Raw genomic sequence first — 25,587 nt, 5'->3', positions numbered from 1 at the left:
GAGAAACATATCCGAGTGCTGATGGTTGTTGAGAAGATCTCTGCTGCCGATGTTAAGCCTCACTTAAACGAAAGCATTTCTTCCTCGTATTATTCTGTGGCATTTGCTGCTGTCACAGCTATTTCTCGTAAATCTGTGGCAACCCAAACGTCTGACATTTCCATGCAAACAGATCTTGTCCTCGACAAAAGTCCAGAAATTCAGACCCCAGTCGCATCGACTAGCGAACTCTAGCTCATCGCCGTTCACCTTATATTATAGGCCTATAACTTAGCCAGCATATACGCCGGCTTAATGGTATGATTGTTTCACCGAAAAGAACAAAATCTATATCTGTTCATAAGCCACCTGCAGTTTCTTTGAAATCTGACATGGTGGAAGACGACCTGATGGATACTGGATGAGTGATACTTGGCCCACGTCGAAATGTTCGCCTCAAACGTTTATCTTTCCAATTATAGCGGAACCTCAATGGCTCCAATGGTTCCAATTCAGTGGAACCTCAATGGCTTGAGTAGTTACCTTGAAAAATTGACACAATTCTCTCAGACCACTCACTAGTCCTTATCTGTTTGCAGGAAACTCATTTCAAGCCTGCCCAGTACTCTCTTAATCCTGCCGATGTCTACCGATATAATAAAACTGGTGCTGGCTGCGTGGACACAGGTGTCTCCAATTCTCTTCATTCTCGGCAGATACACATAGTTTCCCGACTGCAAGCAGTTGCGGTGCGAGTTTCTTTCCCTCACCCGCTTACTATTTATTATTCCTTATACATTTCACAATCTGAAACCCTTACGAACGCCGATCTGCTTCAGCTCTCCCATCAGTTTGAACCGCAAGTCTTGCTTATTGGAGATCTTAATGCCTATCACCATCTGTTATTCTAACTTTATATTTACTATTTGTGTTATTATTACGTATTTCCTCTGTTGTTAAAATATTAGAACTATTTGTGGCCCCACTTAGCGTAGTCACTAACGCTCTTGCTTTCGGTGCGAGCGGTCCCGGGTTCGATTCCCGGTGGGGGCACTCGGTCGAAAAAGTGTAAAAAACTTTCAGCTCAGCCACTATGAATGAATTTTTCGTGGGTTTTCCTCATTCACACCAGACAAATACCGGGGCGGTACCAGGTTGTTAAATATATAATTAGCTTGTAGTTTGTTTGTTGTATATTGTTTGTTTAATCACAATACATAGTACTCAAAATTTTAATCTCACGTGCAATTCTTAGCCGTAATCGCTCGTAGCTTTACAGTGTGTTGTAACGGTTTATAGATTGTTTTAATTTGTTTTATTCATTAATCTTTACGCAAGCACTCTTCTCTTCCCCGATATCTTTCCAGCGGTCGGTGGAGACGGGGACTGCTTGTTTGGTTTATGATGACCTTTTGTGGGTGCTGGAAGCCATGAAGCCAGAGTTTGGAACAAGCGAAACAAAAGAGAGAGAGATATAAGTCGTCTGTTAGCAATCCAGAATCAGAATAAGTCGTCCTATTCCAGGGTTTGAAAAAACCCGGTTTTTTCGGGTTTAATTGGGTTTTTTCGAAATATTTCAACGTCTTTGGGGTAAAAGTGTTAAAATGTGATTTATATTTCAAGATTATCATTGTCACAACTTGCAACAACTTTCTATTCACTGCAGTTTCGAAAAAACGGCCGCCATTTTTAAATTTTACGCTGGATCGCTGCCAAAGTATATACAGCTAATTTAGAGTGTCTCGTGCTTCTACTCTGAACATGTCAACTTAAAAGACCAAAAATTGCACTTTGTAGCGTCGATATCCGCTATTTTGAGAAAAGAATGGCCGCCATTTTGAAATTTTACGTTGGTATGCCGCCAAAATCTATACTGGAAATTTGATGTGTCTCGTGCTTGTGTCCTGAAAATTTAAACTTAAAACATCGAAGGTGGTACCCTGTAGTATGTGTGGTACAGGCAGACGAACGAACAGTAGATCGAATCATCCCAGAAGCCTCAGTGACGTTTGCCAAATATGAACACCAAATATATTAATTTAACAGCGTAAAGTAAATTGTTTTATTTGAAGGTCACTTTCGATATTTTGTGCGTTCAATTAGATGAAATTCCCGAGCATTTGTTGCAAGACGTTTCTTTCCAGAAAATTAATTTAAAACAATTAACAAAGATATAATTCATATTTTATAAAGTAAATGTTTCAAAATGTCTTAAATGAAATTAAATATCTTCCAGCGTAAAATAAATAGTTTTATTGTTGAAATATTCAGTTCCGCTGCTTTGCGCGTTCAATTGCGGGAATTTCCCGAGCATTTCTTTCACGATTCCCCGCCCCCCCCTCGAAAATGCAGGTTTCTTTACTGTACATCGAAACTTACACTAGTACGGAAGTTTGAATTCAGCACTTGAAGTAGTAAATGTTACGTAGTTTTCGGAACTCTGAGCATTAAGCTTCTTAAATTTGACAAGAATTTTTACGCTGTTGTTGGTGTTGATTCTAAAGAATGCTTATTTGAAGAGTACCAACAAATAACTGAACTAAACTGTTATTGTTGGAAAACTAAATTTTACTGAAGAATACTTGTGCTACCATCAAAGGTAAGAAATAATACTAATAGTTTTACTAATGCACTACATATTTACTTGTAGTACCGGCACATATGGCTTTAAACACGTCAAACGTAGGGGAGACCGGGGCATGTTGTCACAGTAGCAATTCTGAAAAAAGCGAAAACATTAGCGCGCCGGTGCTGTTTTCTTGTTTACTTACTATATGTCACTACTAACTGTACTCGTTTGGAGATGCGCGGGAACAACGGTGCTGCGTCAGTTGAACTTTGTCTATTTTCAGTGCTGGAATGTAAATTTTCCGAGTCCTGAAATTACTGTTTTGTGTGTTAGTGAAAGCTGTAGAAGCAAATATTTTTGTGTGTGTTATGTAGGCTACAAATAGAGCTTCATAATGTGCTACTTTGAATGCGCCTAATCTTGTCGTTTGGTATAGATATTTTGTAAAAAGAGTAATGGCGACGCGTGGGGCAAGTTGTCACAAGTAAGACGGGGCATGTTGTCACTGTGACAATGTGCCCCACTGTGTGTTATGTATAATACAAACGATAGGATTATCTCGGTTTCGCAGACAGTGAGAATATATAAAAGAAAGACAGAGAGGAAAGCACCACCAGTGGAAGATCTACTGGTTGCAGCAAGAGCTATGAAAAGAAATAACAACCCCATATCGATATGTAGGGCTAAAGCTGCTAAACAATTTCATGTCCACAACAGAACATTGGCAAGATTTTGTGCACGTGTTACAGATGGCGAACTACAGTTCGGCCAATGCTTATTTACATTAGGTTACTCTTCGTAATACTAATACTAGGAAGAATTACTAGTATCATACCAAAACAAGCTTCGCACATATAATTTGGACTCACTACAAAAGAGGTTCGCGATTTGGCTTACAACTATGCAAAAGCGCTAGGATTGAAATGCCCAGAGTCGTGGAATGAAAAGGCCATTGCTGGCCCAGACTGGTATCCGGTATTTCTGAAAAGACATGGTGATCTTGCTATAAGAACTCCCCAAGCAAATAGTTTTGCACCTATAAACAATGTCAACGGAGGTCCAAAGAAGATTACGATTCTTCCTCAGAGGACGACGATACATTGTGTTTAGTTTATGGCGATCCATACAGTGCGAGTACATGTAGCGAGAAGAGGATTCAGTGCATTCGATGTACGGAATCAGCCTATGAAAACTGAGGGAAGCAGAACTTGTTTTACGTGTGTATTAACTGTGACTCTGACGATGATCTCCAGGTATGGTACTTTGTAGAAGCAAAAGGATAAACATTTTCGAACTAGTTTGCGGTGCGTACTAATAAAACGTAACTAAACTTCGTAATAATATTTACTCCTCTTCTAGCTATCAGAGGAATTCGTTGCAATTCATAAACTACAATCAGAAACAACTTAAATGCAATTGGCTAATTTTGTGTTGGCCTATTGGAGATGTAGGCTATGATTTGATAACTTCGTCATTTTGTTATGACCTTTCAGTTTGTAGTTTTGATTCCTTAGCTATGAGTTAGTTCTGTTTTCATGACAGTTTTGGTTTTCCTACAAAGCTTGATATAACAATAAATCTCTTAGGTTGAGAAAATATAAGCTACAGGTTCCCCTACTTTCTTTCCTATTTAACTAATATAGCTTCCCCTTTCATTTAAATGTTTTGATTCTCTTTCAGACGCTAAGTATTTAATGCTGGTAACATTTACAGTCTTTTTGCATTAGTAATAGTTGCATTAATAATATCTACCAATTTCTGGAAAGTGCCACAAGAATAATGTGACAATTTGCCCCATATATTGTGACAACTTACCCCGAATATGGGGTACATTGTCACAACTGTATTGATCATAAAACATAGTACATAAGTCCAGTTCAGAGCGAGTTACATTGGACAGAGAAATATATGTTATGCACAAGATAACAAAGTATGTGCATACTAAAAATTGTAATTTTCGGCCTTACATGAGCATCACAAGAAAATAAAACGTGAAAATTGTGACAATGTGTCCCGGTCTCCCCTATGAGGGATAACGTCCCTCAGCATAGCCGAGTCGGCGAGCACACTATTTACGGAAAGTATTTTCTAAAATATAAAATTGCTTTTTTTTTTCAAATAGGCTATAAGCATAATCAGTACATTAATTTGTTATATAATTATCTGAAGCTAAGGTAAGGTTTTTTCATTTATTCGGTGCATTCAGAACTTTATAAAGGTCTTATATAGAATGTTGTTGTATACCTTAACGTGAAAGCATTTAATTCGCCCGAGGAAAGTCCAAAATTTGATAAAAATCACTTTCAATGTGATCAACTTAGTTGTAGCAATAATATATTAACAAAAAGCTCAAAAACCCAGGTGGGTTTTTTCAGGTGGGTCCAACCCGAAAAAACCCGGTGGTTTTTTTCGGGCTGGGCCCACTTGGGCAAACCCTGTCCTATCCGCGATAAACCCACAAAGGTCGGTCATATGCTCAAACACGTCCTGCCATAAATACAATTTAAAAACGAATACCGTATATAAATATAAGAAACAAAATACTGCTGCAAAATAGAAATAAAAACTTAAAAGAAGAGATAAAATAATGATATATGAGAATAACCAACCTAAACAATGAATAGTAATAATAGATACATAACAATCTATATTGAAAGTGACTATGTTGGTGACTTAATTTCTTGAACCGCCCGACCGATCTCGATCAAATTTTTGACGTAGAAGCAGATCTGGCCTTGGAAGTGTTTTAGCTATTCGTTTTGACGGCAGAACTTAAGGAAGGGGAAGGAGGGGGTATTATAAAAAGAAAATAAATAAAACTTAATAAATCTTGAACCGTACGATCGATCTCGATCAAACTTTCAACATAGATGAAGTTCGGGCCTGGGATGCTTTTTTATCATTTTCTTTTGACGGAACAACGTAGGGGAGGGCGAACAGGGGAATATATACAGAAATTAATATGTATAAGAATAAAAGTAACTATGTTCGTGAGTTATTAACTCTTGAACTACCCGATCGATCTGAATCAAATTTTCGACATAGATGTGGTTCGAACCTGGGAAGATTTTGTCATTTCACTTTGACGGAACAACGTAGGGAAGGGGGACGGGAGGAGGGCAAATATATGGAAATGAATAATACTCCACCAATTTTTCCGTTATCATTCATTTACCTGAATCTCCCTTATCCTAAAGAGCATAATCGAAGAATGTTAAACTGAAATATTTCATTTTAATTTTCTCAAAATATGTATCCAAATTTATAGGGCCACTGGTACTGAACGAATGGAAAATCTAACTCGTGGACAATTATTTTGACGATATTTTGAAGGGTTTAAAGCTAATCTAGAATAACTGTCCACTAAGGAACTTATGGATATTTCAAACCAAGATAAATTAGGGGAGAGTTGCCTAAATTGCAGTAGTTCTTAGATCGCACTATTAGCATACTGATAAATATATTGGACGTCAGTGCCATATCCCCAAATTTTGGATACGTACAACCACCCATTAATTTTTTAGTTTATGTTTACACGTGTTTTAAAGGAAACAAGAGTTTTTGGTAGGATCTTTTGCAGTTCCTTACAAAGTTATTTAGAGAAAACTCGTGTTAAAAGTGGACAATTTTTCGTTTGTCAATTCTCTTAACAATTTTGTGTCTCGTAGATAGGTTATTTCAGTTTGTCTGCATTTTCATAAGTTCTTTGTTTCAGATAATCAACGATGAAATCAATCCATTTGTTGAAGAATGGGAGGCTCAAGGCGCGTTTCCTGCCCATGAGATATTCAAGAAGCTCGGATCAGGAGGCTTTCTGGGGATCAACAAACCTGCAGGTATGTTACAGTAACTATATTCAATTAAATTTGAGAATAACAGCTAGAGGGGTTAACATAAGAAAGTTACAGGGTGAACGTGTTATATGAAAATGAAAGACCAGAAGTCCCATTGTTGAATATGAATAAGTTTAAGAGCTCTTTCAAATAAAATTTTAGTTTCTGAAGAAAGAGAAAAGAAAGAAGGGGAAAAAGAGAAGAATTTAAACAAGAATGCGATGTGAGAAAAAGTAAACAGTATTCGTCAAAAATTGCGCGCCTCATAAAGGAATTTTAGAACTGGCTAGGTAATAAAACCCACTGGTGAATGAAAGCAGGTAAGGAAAATAACTTTACCATCACTTATAGGAATGAGTGTCAACAGAAGCTATTGTAAAAAATAAATAAGTAAATAAAATAGTACAAGATTTACTTCAAAAAGAGTTAATACGGTTAATACGGAGTTAATAAAGAGAGAGAGTTAATATGGTGATTACTGAGTCATGATTGTTTGATGACGTAACTGCTAAATGTTTTAACGTTGATGTATCTGCAAACCTATAACTTATAGTTTGCCGAAACTATGTAAGGAAGGTGTCCCAATGAAGCCTCTTATTTCAGAAAAGAACCATCGAACTTTCTTATTGTCAGAATGTATGTATAAGTACATTGTAGATAACACTACTAAGTTTAAGTATGCAGTTATTAATACGAAATCCTCTGTAGGTACGAACTCTAACCCAAAGAGTGAAAAAGCGACCGACTTGAACCATGGACCTCTAGCATACCGTGCCGATGCGGAAACCACTACACCACTCAAAACAGCCACTCACTCTTTAGATCGGTGCTCTCATCTCGGACCACGTGGGTTGTACCACAGACTCCTGCTGTAATAGGGTAATCCTGTGTCCATATACCGAGCACCGTATGACGGTTGTGATTTCATATATACTAGTGAAAGCAGGAAACCGATTCCTCCTTTCATTAGTAGTTATTAATAGTTTTGAAGTGAAAACGATATGTCTTCCTTACTGAATGCAGACAAAATAAAAATAGCCTCTATCGAGATTGTAATATGTTAAGTTCGATATTCATAAGTTTCGCAATTATATGCACGCAATCTTGGCTTAGACACAATAAATTAAACAAATTGGGAATATATGAACTTACTAAAGTAATGGAAATTTGTTGGGGTTCAGTGATAGTGTTCACGTCTGGTGCGAGAGGTCCCTGATTCTGTCCCAGGCTTGATGAGTTTGTGTTGGAAAACATCGTGTGGATTTTCTCTAGGTTTTCCTGGTTCCTCTCGCATTATCATTCCACTAATCGTTTTACAATCATTCACTTTCATTAATCATCCGTCTCCTTTAGTCTAAAGGGCACAAACGCAGAACATTAAATTATAAATTTAATTTCACTTTTGGAAGTTTATTGTTTATAATGTTACTATTTTAAATTTGGAGATAACATTTTTCTTATTGGCAGAAAGATGGACTAGCAATGGAGAGTTCTTTATCTTCTTTGTTAGCAAATAATCATCAGTCACTTTCAAATTGACATGTTGGAAAAAGAGACCCCCTCCCCCCAAAAAACTCTTTCTTTGAAGATACTTTAGTTATCCATAAATCGGATACTTAACTACAAACATTTCTTGCGGAGCTGGAGAAAATTGATTCTAAAATAAAATGTAGAGTTGAATATGAAAATAAGTAAATAAATAAAATGATGCAGTAAACTTTTGGGATTTCACCTTTCACCGACGTAATAATGAGTTTCTTTCAATTACTCTTAAAAAACCAACTGCTGACAACATATTCAGATACACACAAACATATACATGCACAAAACCTATTCTCGAATGGTAAAAACCAATATATGGATCATTATGTTTCTCCGAGCATATCGATAGGTTGATAGGTATCTTAACAAGATTTACAGAAATAATGAAAATTAATTTTTCAAATAGGAAAATCCAATGGTTGCAATATGCTTGCTGTGGAAAGTAGGCATCAGTAACCATTTGATACTTTCAAAGGAACCAAAGGACAAAAATTGATTTTCTTTCCGTTGCTCCATTGCTTCCATATTGATTATTTGAGATAGAAAGTTAAAGTGAGTTCTGGTCTCAAAGAAACACTGAACAGAGTTTCACTAATTATAAGAATTATTTAGCTGAGCAAATTTCATTAACTGGAGTGTGCCAAATTAGCTTTGTAACTGATAATACTTATATTATTATGGAAAAAAAATCTTTATAAGACTAAGGGAGCATTAAGGGAATTTAAAGAAGATGTTAAAAATCAGTATCTGTCTGTCTAAACATTTAACAAATGCTAAGCATGCAATTCAATACATAAAAATGTGCACAGTCCCCCGCCCCTCTAATTGAAGGGACTGTATTTAAAGCTTACTACATAAAAAAAAAAGAAAAAGAAAAAACAGTACTGAGAAAAGTAATTTGGATAAGGGTTGGATAGTAGAATTACAAATTATTACTAAAAATCAAAGGTAAAATCCCAGCTTTATTTTCTTTTGATATACATTTATTTGTTTATCTAAAATTCTTATGTCATTCGAACATTACTAAAATAAAATTTCACCAGAATTGCAAAATTAAGCAAATATGAGACTGCAATACACAAACAAGACAGATAGCGGACCTGGAGTCTGAGTGGATGTATCCATACTTTAAGATTTAGAACTCATCTTGCATCACTCTCTTGTTCTCTTATCTTTAAAGTTCAATATTTCTTAATATTTTGGCTTTCGCTGTAGCATTAACGATAGTAGTTTTGAATGCAAGCTGTATACTATAACATACTACAGTAAGTATGTTCGTACTTTATTTAAAATACAAAATATAGGTGTTCGTATAGCTGAAAATCTACAAAATAGGAATTCCAGCAAGATTTATATAGTATAACAGTTTGAGTATATCGAATTATAAAGATGGACCTAGAATAAGAAAACGTTCATTAGTATATATTGGCAAGTGACATTATCAAGTTAATATTTTCAAGTACTCGCGTGTTAATAGTTTTCAAAAGTTTCTTATATTACATTTGTTTCACAAGATATTATTTGCAACTAAAAAATGTAAGAAATTACCAATACATGAATAAGTAAAGCCATGTCTGTTCAAAAAAGAAAAACCGTGTGTTGTTTATCGAAATATCCGAAACCATAATATACCTACCTGACTTCAAGAAAAATAGAGAAGACTAAGTTTAATTTATCCAGTGAGTGTTCCTATTGTAAAAAAAGAAAACTCTCTCTTTGTTGATTTTAGCAAATGTTTATCATAAGTACATAAGACCCGTAAATTTTGTTTTTTGATATGTTTTCGTTAATTTTTGGCGTAGCTAATTAATCAAAATTAATTAATTTCTGCGAAAGCGCCTGCCACCTGACGTTGTGACGATGGATAAATAAGAAAGATTTACATCATTTTTTTTAGTGGTTTTGTTTCCTCCCACTTTCTTCATTCCACCATTTCATTCATTTCTCATAATCACCGTCTCCTTTAGCCTAACCGGCATAACTGTGGGACGTAAAACTCACAGATTTCATTTTTTTTCATTTTTTTTAATGGTTCAAATTAAGTTCAATAAATTTATTTTTAGCATTTGTAAACAGCAATTAGTAAAACGCCAACTTTGATGGTGCATAACTCGGAAACTAAATGTCTGTACAGGAAAATATTTTACGTGCGGACTATACAGTTTAAAGGCTATGTCTATGCTAAGTCAGTCAAGATGGTTGAGATATGATATCGAGTACAACATATGTAATCCTTATGATTTTGTTTATTTTTATATAAGAAAAGTCAAACGAAGAACGAGAATAATAAAAGAGAAAACCGTTTACCTATTGGAAAACAGTGTTCTGGAAATGTGAAAGAACTACTAAATTCTATGATAAAATTTTCGGCAAAGTTGCCGGTTTTGTTTTACATTATTTTGCAAGTCCTGTTACAACGTTTAGTAGGCAACTCTAATTAAAATACGTAGAATGAAATATTGTATAGTACTACAATTAATGCATTATATTATTATATATAAATGTAATCCTAAGCAGATTATAAAACAATGCTTTATCCTTATTCAAGTACAGGATAATTGTTGGATTGCAGCTTTTTTAGTAATCCTGCAGAATCTCTTTCTTTGTTCGATCCTAAGTATCTTCCTTTGTTAGGTCTTTCCATGTGGTGACTTCGTGATTGATATCAACATTTTATTTATAACTTGATATGAATCACAAGTTCTTGCCATTGCTGTGATTCAACAATCTTGCTGGTTCTTCTATTGACATTTGAATAATAGTTTCTTGATTCGTGACACTAGTTTGACGAGAACAATTCGTAGTTGTTTATGAGGTGACTTTTGCAAGTTTTATTCAGCACTTGACTAGCATTGATTAGCATGCTGATATCCAGAATTTTCAAGAATAACTTGCCATCAGTAGAAATGCTTGAAGTAATAACCTTGCCATTAATAATAATAATAATAATAATAATAATAAATAAATAAATAAAAGTATTGCTAATATAGCAGCCACTTTGAATTTCCTTGGAAAGCTAGAACAATAATACAATATTTCTGTAAGTCATAAAATTGTGTCTTCGAATGCAAGCTTCGCAAATTCGAACTAAATATACAGTTTGATCAAACGTTTATATAATAATTTAACGGAACATACTTTCGTTCGTATTATTCAAGTTCGAACTAGTTGAAGTTTACTATATTTGGTTTACATTTAGTTAATTATTTTTAATTGTAAATTAATTTTTCCAATTTTCAAATTGGAAATAATTTCATCTGTCACCTTGTAAGTTATAATAAATCTCAATATGTCTTTTTTCTTCCTTACAATTGAACCTTTTTTTCCACCCTGCAGAATATGGAGGTATGGGGTTGAGCTACAAATACCATGTTGCAATGTTGGAAGAACTTGGTAATATTAACTGTGGTGGAATCCCTATGGCCATTGGAGTTCAAACAGATATAACGACTCCAGCATTAGTAAGGTAAATATCTAGTTGTTACTAAGATTTCTAAAATATTTTATATATGTATAGTTACATAGAGGGCACAGATATAAATCACAATTAACTGTTTAACCATGCCTGTCTATTATTTAGATCCAAAATTAGAGGCGGAAATAAACGTTATAAATACCATTTAAAATTTAAATTAGTTTCTTTTTGGACTTAAAGTTTCCCATCTTTAGAAACGTCTCACACATAATACTTCTTAATAAATAAACTTGAAGACAGCAGCAGAATCAGTTGGATACTTGCTGTATATAATATCAACAGGATAGAAAGAAAGTTATTAATTTAAATAATTGCTTGTTTATATATTAAAAGGAAAAGACATGAAAATTCCCTCCAGTATATTCTAGATGTTTGAGAGTGTATTGATAGAAAGGATTTTGTGTATGATAATATTTCAAAATAACTTGTATAACCTAATATCGTAAGTCATTCATCAAAGAGAAGATATGAATACAGCGAACTTTGTTGCTAAATGAGAATAGTAAAGTGTCTAGATCTACTTTATAAGTTCGTATCAATACTTAATCAGTACGTAATTGTTACAGCATTTGTGATTTATTCCAAGAATTCGAACTTATCTTAAATTATAATTCTTGAAATCAATCTAAAAATTGATTCCAAATATTTATGTTCCTGAAGTTCCTAAGCTTTGTAAACAGAAAGCTCCGTTCTTCATATGCAAAAAGTCAATTGAGGTTGAGACCGAAACAGAAGCGACTTGTTCTGCTGGATACGTGAGTCGCTTGCGTTTCAGAATTCCTCGAAACGAAAATGAGGTATTAAGTATTTACTGCTAATACTTATATTCAGTGATCAATTTCATTATTCTGAAAGAACAACGCTTGAAGATATTAAGAGTTAAGATTAAGTGTTCGTGATTAAGAGTTTCAAAATTGAATTTGGTGCTTGTATACCTCTGGCTTAAATAATTACGTCTAAGCAAACAGGTTTCAAACAAAAAAATTGTAAACGCACCACACATTTGAATTGGTTTCGAAACAAAGGTATGCCATGCCAATGCTACTTTTTGTGCTTATTTAAATACAAGATTAACATTATTTAAGTATATGAAGTATTTAAGACTATGAAGTATATATTATGCAATATAGTTATATCATTTTATCTTCTTATTGTCCTTGGAGTGATATCTTTGTTTAGTATGAATAGTTTTATAATATAATTACCACCTCTGACAATGAACTATTTTAAGGATGAGTTCATCTGTAGAATCAGCACAAATTACCATGCTGTGGTTACATGTGACCTTATTTACCGATTCGAACCCGGCTCCCAGACTCGGACAAAATTTAGGCTGCGTAGGCAGGAGTCTACCGTTAGGAGGCCTGCGATTTATGACACTTCTGGATCATGACTCCCATAGTGAATTCACCATATTGGATCGACATAAACTTTTTCAAATGGAAAGAGATTCATGCGACGTATCAGACAACAATGGATTTTTCCGAACAATGTAATACACTAGTTAGTTGTTTCATATCTAGAATGTTTTATAACTTACAGCACCTAGAAAGTTCATAAATTAGATATTTGCAACAGATAATAGACGATGACACTGATAAGGAATATCTCTCCACAAAGATAGCATTCTTACCGGGCAAAATAACGTTAGTGGGCGAGGTACAAATCGTCATCATCCATAAAATGATCCTGTTGCCACAACTTCACCGATGCATTTGCAAATTGAAACTGCGGTTGTAGGTGGAAGGAGGGGGGGGGGGAGGCACGATGTGAGAACAGAAATATTGACTGCTAATGGTGTTCTTGATCTTAGTAGCGACAATGCCAGTTTGGAGCGTGACGCGAAGCGTGTACTGTTGGAGAGAGCAAAATGTTAAAACAAAAAGTTCCAAGAGATGCATAATCTTTCGTAAGGTGTATTTATTGTGTTGAGTGTGTTGGTAATTCCATAAAGTGTGTGAGTATGCGCGTGTTTGTGTGTGTGAGTGAGTGTGTATGCAGGCAACAAAGATAGACTTAAAACAACGTGGAATAGCGTTAAATAAGGGAAGCATTGTCACGTACTTGTTGCAACAGTTGCTGACGTTATGGTTCAAACAAAAAGCAATGAATATCACAAAACAAGACAAAAGCAGGTGCAGGTGACATAATTAGGTTTCTAGCTTATTAAGAGCTGAAATTTAAAATAGAATACTCTCAGGATGTTCTAGAATAGACACATTATGAGATAACCAAGAAGCGAGTATGGAAGCAGAAGGGGGTAGTCACACAACATAATCCAATAATGTTGATATAACATCAAGAGTCCAAGGGGATACATCAGACGCATCAGTTCCATCACCAGTAAAATACAACAAAGGTGCTGCATTCTCGGTTGACAGGACGAGTGAAATTATTTACTACGTGATACAACATTCAAACAACGGCAAAAAGATAATATGTAACCGATATCATATTAATGAATGTTAAGAAAAATAATAAAGGACCATCATTCGAACACAAGATTTCCCTTTCCCTTTTACGGATCGTATATAGTCATTTTATACATGTACATAAAATACTTTTGCATAGAATGATCTGCAACCAATAGCATGCTAGTTCCTCATGATTTTGGGTATGAACAGTTTAAACCCTCGGAGTCCTGGCTAGTGAACTTCAAACGACTTTATAATATTGGACTATTGAAAGTGACAACATTTAAAACAAGACTTTATCATGAGCTCCAGACGCACGTGGTCACACAAGACCACAGATGTAACCTAATTTGGAATTCAGATATGTCTGTAGTGCTGACTAAAGTGACTTTCAATTTGAAATTCGTCGCCCGAGGGAAAAAATAAAATCAAGGCTATTGCAAGGAACATAAATGCTTTGATGCATTCCTTCACAGTCATGTCTTTAATTTATTTAAAGGGTGGAATTATCTGATAAGCTGTTCATCGTTCTCCACGAAAAGAATGAGTAGTGCCTGTAACATTACAGACTGAATTTAATATCGTATTTGCGCGAATATAGGTCGTACCTAAACTTTTGACACAAGATTATAGAAAAAATAAATCTCGACTATATGCCTCAGTACTAAATTTAGGGAAAAGTTCAATTAGACAGTACTTTGAGTTGCATCTCTCTCCTTCTTCAACTCTCGCATAACTAAGGGTGACTCATCACCAACAGGACAGGTTTTCCGTATTGGGAGGACTGGTGACGTGACTAATTTAAGCGACAGTGTAAGGAAGTTCAAATTAGATTTATTCGAGAACATTTGTTTCTGAGTGACGATGGGAAAGAAGCGTACTAGTTATACACCGAACACTGAAAGCAGGAAGCTGGACAGAGATTTGATGTTGATGAAAAAAAAAAAAAAAAAAAAAAAAAAAAAAAAAATCATTGGTGGCGTGCAAGTAAAGAAAAACTTAAATACTTTGAAAAGTCGGTGTTTATTCCGAGGGCAAAAGTGCAAATATCCAGATGTGGAAAATGATTTGCTTGATTTTGTAATTTAAAACTGAAAATCTGGATATGCTGTTACAACTGAAATGATTCAAATTGAAGGCTGCAAGATAATACGTGTACATGTCATTTTCAAACTGGTGATTTATGATCTGAGGGGGAAAATCTCGATTATAGGCTGCACCATGATGTTTCAAGCCAAAATTTAGGGAAAAAAAAGTGCGGCCTATATTTGTGTAAATACGGTAGATTAGTGCAGAAATCTGACAATCTGCGTATGATAGTATTAATATTTGGTAAAATGATATTACTTGAACTGCAAGAATGTGAATTGCTATTGTAGGGTTCCGACTGACTTGAAAAACCTGGAAAAGCCAAGGAATTCAGTTTACTTGTAAAAAGTCCTGGAAAGGTCAAAGAATTTCAGGAATAACTGAAAAAGCCTCTAAAAGTAAGGGAATTTTAAGTAAGGATTTTTACTTTTCAAAACTTTTTTTTTTTTTTTTTCATTACCTGTCTGTTTGGTAGGGAATATCTTATAAAACAAATTAATTTGTTTTGTAAAACTTCTCTACTCTCATGCACACACTGTATACGTATATATGCATAGTAGATTAGGAACCCGCTGGAGGGGAAAAATATAGTTGCTATTTTACATTATGTATAGGACTTAAAATTTGTAAATCGTGACCTGGGAAACCTGGAAAAGTCTAATTCGTGCTTGCCAAATAAATGGCAATCCTGTATTAGCAAAATGCAGGTGCAAGAATTTACTTCTGGTGGATAGCTGGACATTATTTAATAATCAAGAGCGGCTTGAAAAACCGTGGAAGTGCAACGGATTCCAAAAGGAACTTCCGGTATAATTCAACTTTTGGACTATTATTTTTCCGCCATATAAACATATTGGTGTACCGTATGTGAATATCCAATAAGGAACAAAAATCTTTCTTCAAAACTATGTGACAGAGATACCATTGTCACTTTGCATTCATTTGTGTACAATCAGTTTTCAGTTTCCTCGCTTCACAGAAATGCTTCAGTATACATTTTGTAAATAAGCTTACATTGATGATCTGATTGATTGGTTTGAGGAACCAAAAAAGTACGCTTTTAACATGCCCGGCATTCACTTTTGTGACATTTTTTACGCTTCATTCTATATTGGGTGCTCATCGTTCAATACAAAATTTTGTTTTGAGCATTTTACGAATGCTGATGACTTCCACGTTTCGTATTGGCGTAATTTTTGAATGCTATGCAATGGAGATACCCTTGTTGGTATCGTCACCTGTTATCTTTTACAAACAGCAAATTTGTCAACTTTCGAAGTACTGCCAGTTGTAAACTGTTCCAGATATGAACAAATTAGCTAATGTATTACATTGCTCGGAGAGTTCGTTGTTTGATAGCTCACATTATCCATTTTTATGTTTGAAAAAGTTGGCTCGGAGAGTTCGTTGTTTGATAGCTCACATTATCCATTTTTATGTTTGAAAAAGTTGGTGTTGATCCAATGATGGATTATTTCAAGAAGAGGTGGGAGTCATGATCTGGAAATGCCATAAAAACACAGACTTCCTAACGTGATTTACATAGTTGACGTCAGAACTGTTGTACTCTCATCTGTTTCGAAAAAAAGTGGGTCTTGGAATTAATGCAAGACACTGTACATCAGTTTCTTACATTCACAATTCCATTTGCTTTTTTCATGTTTCTGGTGCTTATTAGCAGCTAAAATTTGTATCAATATGTTATATTCATCCCTACTATATGAGGTGTATTAGAAAAGTAATGAGACTAATTTTCTCCTAACTATGAATTTTATTATTTTTACAAATCAAGGGTAGCCCCTTGGGCAACTACGTAGCAATGGAGACATTGTTTGCGTTCTTTGTAGTAGTGCTGGAAGGCTGCTAAAATGTCTTTCAGCTTGTCGGATACACTTTTCTGGATATTATCCAAAGTACCAAAAAAGATGCCTTTTCAAGTGATTTTTGAGTAAAGTGAATAAAGGGAAGTCGCAGGGACTGAGATCCGGCGAATTGGAGGACTGAAAAACCACGGCTTTTTTTCTTTCGATTCACCTTTGCTCAGTCGTGAGATTGGAAACATCTTGGTACGTACTTCTCTTATGTCCAAATCGTATGTTAAAATGTGGTGGACGGTAGACATGTTCAGATTTACTCACTACTGATCATTCTCACCGTCAACGAGGATCTGACTTTACTCTTTCCACTTTGTCTTTCGTTTTTAAGGCTGAAGGTCTTCCCGCGCGACATTCGTCTTCCACTTGTTCTCGACCTTCTAAAAACTTGTGCCGTGGATAGGGAATGTTCTTCGTAAACCCTTCATAATTTTTCGTAAGTTACAGTAGCGGATTCGCAAAGCTGTACACGAAATTTTATGTCATGACGTTGCTTAAACTTTTGCCGGTCTATTTTCGTAACGCACCTTATAAACTCATCTTTACTTCAGATGCTCTCAGCAATTGTGTAACAACTGGAGCAAATTCAAACTTGTATTGAACCGGCGGTAAGGGTTAACTTAACTGCCGTGTGCAGGTGGAGATAGCAGCGTTGTCGGTTCATGCACAATGTTGCGTCTCATTACTTTTTAAATACTTTATGTCAGTAGTTGTATTTTGCTAACGCACTGGTGAAGTGGTATGGGGTCTACTTGTAAGGAGGTGAAAAAGGTAAGAGTTATAGATCATATTTCGTAAATCTTAACCTTTGTCCTTGCTTTTTTTTAAAAATCGAATTTCTTTGTAAGTGGTAACTTATATTTTAGAGCGTCTTTCATCGCTCTAAACGAATGATTTATAATTGGTTTTTAATACAAGTACATTTCTTGATAGGTTTGGTAGTGACAAATTAAAACGTGAATATCTAGCACCTACAATTGCTGGAGATGTTGTTTCGTGTCTTGGTGTTAGTGAACCTGGTGCTGGTTCTGATGTTGCAAATATTAAGGTGGGCGACTTTTTTTTCTTTTGCTCGTTACACCTAAGACTAAATAATATAAGGATATAATGTTAATTTTCTGCCACCTCCAACTTAATTTACTATAACTGATATTTAATTAATTTATTTGATTCAGTAATATAGACTATAGTTTATTGCTCGATAAACGTGATTATATCCGCAAATAGGTTTGTGTGGGCTATTTAATCTTTTCATTGCAAGTCATGTGCAGTCATCGACGAAAGACAATAACATACTTTATGTGCCATTTGTAAATGAAGTATGGAACTTTCTTCTGTTGTCGATTGTGAGAAAAAATAAAAATACTTTCCACTATTTTTATAATGCATATTTCATTTTGACCCATTTGTCATGAGATTTGTCATTGAACAACTAGTAGGTAAAGAGTTGATGGGAGTCTTTTAAATCGTACTTTACAATCACGTTCAGTAATAGAGCTCCATCGTAGCGTTAAACTGTAAACAAATGTACGTAAATCTTCTGTGTTTTAGAAGTCTTGTGTCCTAAAGTATGATTTAGAAGATACAGGATAAAAGATATTATGAGACAAAGCATAAGTATCCTTAAATTTTGTAATTTTATTTAAATTTATAGTGAAAGAATCGAAAGTTAAATGAAGATTACAAAAATGTATATCGTATTTATTTATTTGTTTGTTTCTGAATATTACCGGTATCTATGGCCTTAAACCTGTCACATATGAGGGACGACTCCCCCCGCAAGTACAATATCCGGGGAAGGGAGGAAGCAGCCTGGAACCTATATGTTAGATATTATTCCGATATTTGCGTAATGTGAATGAGGAAACCCAGGGTAAACATCACTCAGGGTGGCTGGCCTTTAAAAAAAATTAAAAAGAAAAGTTACATCTTTTCGACCGAGTATTCCCATAGAATAATTTTTTACTGACTACACCACACAACGATGTAAATTACCTTTTTCGTTCCTCATATACTTTATCTGAAATCCAATCTATGAAAACTTCCGATCTGTAAGTTGAGTTTAAACAAAATTAATTTCATTGTAGATCATTCTTCCTGATGTTACTTTGGAAGTTTTAACAGTTCACGGTATTTGCAAAATATTAGACCCAATATGAATTTCTCTAACATATTTATATTGCAGAATAACTTTAGAAGCTCAGTTTGATCCACTGATAGGTGACTCACTTTTGATAACTTTAATCAGTATATTTGCCATATTTTAGGGAAGATTTCTGTGGTTTCTGCAAAATCTGTGTTGTGATTTATATTTCGATAAGTTACTCGATCAATCACTACCTTTTGTTACAATATTTTGACGCATGTTCGTTTTATTATATCCTGCGTAAAGTTGGTGTTTGCTGAATTTTTAAAGCAAAGCAATGAAAATTAATAAAAAGAGTAACAACTAACTACATTTTAACGAAATTCAATCGTCATTATCATTATAGTTATTCTTTCGTCATTGCCAGTTTACGTGCGCAAATCATGCATTCCAGTCCTCCGCTTATCCTTTTGACGCGACACTAAAGTTATCCATTTTTATTGTCAGTCAGTGGTAGTCGTTTCCCTCCCTCTAATCCTTTTCTTCATATCTTTTAACATGTCCCTCAGAATACATTTTCTTCTTAAACTGTCATTGCTATAATAACTAATTGATAAGATGGGATACACATTTATTACGAGTAAATAAAGACTCTTATATGTTAAAATATTTAAAAATCTTAAAATCTGCGAACGTTTTCGCGGCATTTCTCACCTCTTCCTCAGCACATCTTAATAAAACTTGTCGTTGCATAAAAGGGCATGTTTTCTCGGTCGTCCTGTAGAATAAAAGTGATGTTTTTAGTTCGATAGTAATATTCTTCCTCTTTCTAACTTATAAGTAATGAGAAGTCTTTGGTAAGTATTTGTACGTAAGATCACAAATTACAATTACTTAATTGACGATTTAAATTAACATTCAATTAACGATCTTGAACTGCGATTCATTCAGCAAACTAATAATGTAATGTACGTCGACATTTTTTTTTTTTTTTTTATTATTTTTAATTTGAATCTTTTATGCACATTCAAGGAGTACTTTCTGTGTTATAAGATAAAAACATATCGTGTCACTTTCATTTTACAGTATAGATAAGTGTAAAATTTTCTGTCGTACCTTTTCTGTAGCGATAAATTTTCTTTAAATGCACTGAGTAAAAGGTAAGGAGTGGTTCGAAACCGTGTGTTTTAAAGCATAGCCATTTTTATTTACTGTTAGTTATCCTTACTGGTTATCCTTACTAGTTTTTTAATTATCTCGAATTTGTTCTTATGTGTTCCACTTTTTTCAACATTTCTCTATTGACGAGTTAATTTTCTCCATAGGAAACCGCAAATACTGATATACTGTTGTCAAATGCAACCAAATATGTACGACAATTCATTCGAAACAGATATATATATATATATACAAGACAATCGAAGCCTGATAAAGTTCTGTTACTGTTACCAATTTTTGCTGTTCCGTCTGTTATCTTTTATTTAACTTTCTGCCGAACGCACATAGTGTGAACCACGGAGTAATAACCAAAATAAAGGTCCATCAGACTTACAACAGCCTAGCCGAAACTAAAATGGTGGTTCATCGAAATGTAATACTGCAACACATGTTTCTTGCAGCTTCTCCAAAGTAAGCCGAAGAAGGGACACAGTTAATGTCTGTAAAGGGATATATCTCAGGCATTAATTGTCGGATTAAATTATATGTTACAGAAAGTTGTGTCGAGTTTAACAACTTTTTCATCACCTATTTAAATGGTAAATTTAAACTCAGTGAATAATTAAAAACTTACCTTTAGGCGTCGTAAAAACTTCTAGAAAGCTACGAACTCTTTCGTCGAAACACTGTTAACTTCAATAATTGAAAAAACAACTGATAACAGAAGGGAATCGGGCAGAGATTCCATGAAACCATTTGCAGCTTTCTACAAATTTTCAGGACGTTTATAGGTGATTTTTTTTTTTTTTTTTATTTATTTAAGATACGTTCAGTAGTATCTTTAAGTCAGTGAGTAATTATTAACTTGGTGAATCACTATAGGTTTAATTTTCTTTTCTTTTCTTCTTTTAGACATCTGCGTTGAGGCGAGGAGATGACTTAATTATTAACGGTCAAAAGATGTGGATAACCAACGGACATCAAGCAGACTGGATTTGTCTATTAGTCAACACGAATAAAGGAGCACCTCATAAGAATAAGTCTCTGGTGTGTGTCGACATGAAAACCAAAGGTATCTTACAGTATGTATTACAGAAAAATCCAAAGCATATGTGATCATCACACCAATACATTACAGGGTGCGAGGATTACAGGAGGATACTATACAATTTTTGCAGTAATACTATTTATTAGTCGAATGATTACATCTGTTATACTTGTACGTATGAGTGGAATCATCGTCTCAGTTGAAGAGCACTCACCTTGATGCAAGGAATTCGCGATAAATAACACTGGACCAACGGTTTTCTGGGATTTCTACCACGTCATCTACCTTTATCATTGTTTTGAATTTATATCAACTTGTTTGGCGTATAAATCATTATCCTTAGAAGTTATACGTGGTCTTCTTAAAATTCATTTTTCTGTATCTGTAACTGCATTCAGTTCTCCGTGTGGCACTGAGACACTTTTTACTTGGTTTGATTCTCAGTGTTTAACACCCTTAACTTTTCAGTCAGTCTCCCCCTCACCACGCGGAAATGCGCAGGTTGGGACCAATATTACTTTCTTTTCCCTTGCTTTGTAAGCAGTGTGGTTATGAGTGCTGGAATTGTGTATGATATGAGCGCTAGAATTGTGTATAAAAATGCACTTTGAAAGCATACAGAGTGGTAGTCATTTGTATAGCCAAAGGTAAATTAATCTATCATAAACGTAGAAAGTAATTCGGATATTTTATACATTATTGATTAATTTTCGAAGCAAGTACTGTAAGTCCTCTTCTTTCCGTGATTTCCGAACAGAAAAATTTGCCATGATCACGAGTCAGTTACATGAAAATCATCGGAAGCGTTATAATCAACACTTCCAGTGTTAGTTGTAATTCAATAATACAGTAAAATATGAAAAGAAACAAGATATGCAGAATGTTTTCCTATTAAGAGAAAATTGTGTCTGATATCAGCGGTTGCAAAATAATTTTGAAACATGTATGAGAACTGTAGATATTACATGTACCGGTAACGATATGTTTATATTTAATGGTGTTAAATTATTATTTTCCAATATCCTATTGATTTGTAACATTTTTATGAATTTTTTTATTTTATTTAAAACTGTGTTTGCTAACAAACAATAGTTTGGATAACAGCTATTTTGATATATCAGTAGCAGTTTATTTCCTTTCGATTCATAGATTTGTGTCGCGAGACATGTTTACGCGTGTGACTAAATATTATTTATTCAATTTTGATATACACATGATTTTATTCTGACTTCGTTGATGTTTCACTAAACTAAATCATTTCAAACACATACACAACATAGAAAGAAAGTTGATTTAGTATGCACAGTTCCGAGACTATCAAGTAGCGGACATATATACAGGATTCACACTGACCTTAAAAGTCAGGAAAGATTAGGGAAATTAAAATGAGTCAGGGAAATGCTTCCAAATATGCTGAAAGCCACTGAAATTGCTATATTTCATAAGTGAGTAAATTTTTAAAATATTTTTTAGCTGGCCACAAAACAACGAGGAACACTTCAAAGAATCAAGGTAAATTCAGAGGCACTTGAGAAGCGCTGCAAGGTGTTAAGACATCAAATTTTGAAAGTTGAAGCACACATTAAATAGTAAATTCAAGTGCTACAAAAAAAAAAAAAAAAAAAAAAAAAAAAAAAAAAAAAAAAAAAAAAAAAGTTCGTTGGTTTTAGTTAATCAAAGATAAACGAAATTATATGTTTACTTCTTTATGAGTGTATTCAGAATGCGAGATATTAAAGATATCGTTATGTATAATTATTGTTTGGTATTAAGTGTTTTATATTTTAAATACAGGAATTTTGACTCTTAATTGTTATTTACAGTAAGAATGTAAGCTTAAATTGCATTTTTAAAAATAAAAAGTAGAGCGTTGGTAATGATGGAGGATGATTAAGAAAATGATTTTTTTCTAAGCCTAACCATAAATGGCAGTGTTTGCAGTGTCATGAGTCAGGGAAAACTTACGCACTTAGTCATGGAAATCGAGTAAAAGCAGGGGCGTCATTTAGGGAGGGCAGGAGGGGGCAATTCCCCCCCCCCCAGGAATACATATACTTTAACAGATTGTGTACTAATATGCTAGTACAAAACGTGAAATTCTTATGTAAGTGGTGCTCCCCCCCAGCAAAGTGTGAAATGACGCCCTTGAGTGAAAGTCAGGGAACTCAATATCAGAATTTCACAGTAAACCCTGATATAGTAATAAACAATATGCAGATAATTAGTTAATTAGCGCAAGATATTTTTGTGCAGAAGAAACACTGGATAAACTTCAAAATATACAGATAATTACCAAAATAAAAATAATACGGAAACACCCATATATTATAGCACGTAAGCTTTGTGAGTTAGTAGTATTAATGAAATTAGCCTGTCTTGTGTTACTGCTGCATTGGGTAGAAGCGGGTTGAACATAAGGCGTAAAATACGAATTTTTGAGTGCAGTAGGCCAGACATTAGTGGTGCAAAATAGAGGATCACTCTGCTTTTTAAAAAGGGCAAATTGTGCATGCGCGGTTAGTATACTCAGGACTGCCAGTGTATTAGGTATATCGAGACCAGTACTATCAGCAGTATCCAAGGTATTGACGGCATATCGAACCCGTGGCAAGGCATCAGGAATGGAGGACGGAAAGCAAGCTTAGGTGAAAAGGATAAATTATTGCCAGTATAGTATTGATGTTCTTACTCAACCACGACGCAGTCTTCCAAGATGACAAAGCGTCAATACACACCAATAAACCTATTCAGACATGTATATTAATGAAAGGAGGAAACAACCGATTTATTTTACACACCACAATCCTCTGTAGGTGCGAATTAAACAACTCACAAAGAGCGAAAAACTGGATATATGGACACTTGATTGTCCAAGCACAACAGCTTAGGCTGTGGTACAAGCCATGTGGTCTGAGTGGAGAGCACCGACTGCAGGAGTGAGAGAGTGTTTGGCTGTTCTGGGAAGCGGACTGGGTGGCGTAGTGGTTAACGCATGGGCACGGTATGTCGGAGATCCCGGGTTCGAGTTCCGGTCCACTCAAACCACTTTTTCACTCTTTGTAAGTTGTTCTATTCAGACATGGTTTGAGGAGCTTCAGATGAACTTTAACATCTCTTCTGGCCCGCTTAATACTCGGACTTAAATGTTATTGAACACTTAAGGCCATTTTTTTAAAATTATGTGTTGCCTTGCATTAAACAATTTCCTGTTATTTCTCGGTAAGTTTTTTTTTACCTTTTTTGTACCGTCTCTGTTTTTCTTTTATAGCTTTCACAATTACTACATAATGTTGTATATCGCGATATATATATATAAATTTTAAACCAGTGATTCTCAAACTTTCCGATAGCACGGACCCCCTGTTAAGTCAGGAAGTGATCTGCGGACCCCCTTGCAATGCTATCTAAAACTTCACATGGTATTAAAAAATATACTAATTAGAATTACCACTGAGAAGAAAAAGATTAAGAAATATAATGCAATAAGCAATTTATTCTAAAGATACATAATTGTTTCCTAGTGAACGAAATTTCAATTGAAAATACAGTAACTTTCAAGACTGAAAGTCACTTTTTTTTCTTTTTTCTTTTTTTAATGAATTCCACTTGACAACGTTCCACTTGATAGGAGGAATGAAATTCTTTTTGTTTTTCCATAGTTGTATTGAAATCTGGAATAATTTTTGTCAGCAGCAATCTTAGGTTTGATTCCACATTAAGACGATATCGCTTTAAAGTTTTAATATTGCAAAGAACAAAAAAGGTCTGCTCACATAGGTAAGTGGTAAGAAAAGGCACCAAATGTTGCAATGCCTTTTTAGACAACTCTTCTTACTCACAGCACACACGCAAACCAATTTGGGTTAACAGTTATTTGCAGTGGCGGATCTTGGAACATATTTTGGGAGGGGTTTCTCATTTTTTTTTCAGAAATACCCGAATGGGGGAGGCATGATGTTCATAAGCATAGGAATGACTAACATTGACTTCTTTTTTATTTTAAAAAATCTGGAATTGGTGGTACTGGTGAGAGCTTTCCGCCACTTGAAAATGAAATCCATGCAATTCCGAGGCGTTATGCAGTTGGTGTACAACTGCTTTTGAAAAAGTGCCCTAACAAAGAAAGAATTTCTCTCACTTGAAGTAGTATTATATAACGGATGACCGATTTCAGGCCAGAAATTTAGTAAAGTAGGAAAACATTTAAATTTACAAACGTAGGTATAATTTCTAATTGCTTCCTTCTTAGTAACTGAAAAAGTACTTCTTTCATAACAGCTATGAGTTCCATTTTATTACAACACATTTCAATTTTTAGACGTCGCAGACTCCATTCTGAGAGCCACTGTTTTAAAGTATTAAACGATGAACTATTAGCGGACAGTATTGTAGAGAACACTTTACCGAGAACAGCTTTTTTCTACCGGATCGAAAAGGGAGCTGAGAGAGTTTAATTCTGATACTTCCTTGTTTCTGTACAGGGTTGTTTGTTTATTTGATTATTATTTCTTATTTGTAAA

The 25,587-nt window shown here is 34.6% G+C and overlaps 1 protein-coding gene across 2 annotated transcripts in view; it reads left to right on the top strand.

Moving 5' to 3' along the window:
- LOC145678619 (putative acyl-CoA dehydrogenase 6) overlaps window positions 1-25,587 on the top strand; it is a 47,881-nt gene that overhangs the window by 5,213 nt on the left and 17,081 nt on the right. For both annotated transcript variants that reach the window (XM_081748971.1, XM_081748972.1), the window contains exons 2-5: window positions 6,264-6,384; window positions 11,260-11,389; window positions 17,709-17,823; window positions 20,932-21,091. In XM_081748971.1, coding sequence (XP_081605097.1) covers window positions 6,264-6,384; window positions 11,260-11,389; window positions 17,709-17,823; window positions 20,932-21,091 — 526 coding nt within the window. The remainder of the gene's footprint in view (window positions 1-6,263; window positions 6,385-11,259; window positions 11,390-17,708; window positions 17,824-20,931; window positions 21,092-25,587) is intronic.

The sequence above is a fragment of the Thermobia domestica genome, chromosome 2 (assembly GCF_964235325.1).
Source record: "Thermobia domestica chromosome 2, izTheDome1.hap1.1, whole genome shotgun sequence".
In the NCBI taxonomy this organism is placed as follows: Eukaryota; Metazoa; Arthropoda; class Insecta; order Zygentoma; family Lepismatidae; genus Thermobia; species Thermobia domestica.
The sequence above is the reverse complement of the archived record's forward strand: the minus strand, read 5'-3'. Positions and strand labels throughout refer to the sequence as shown.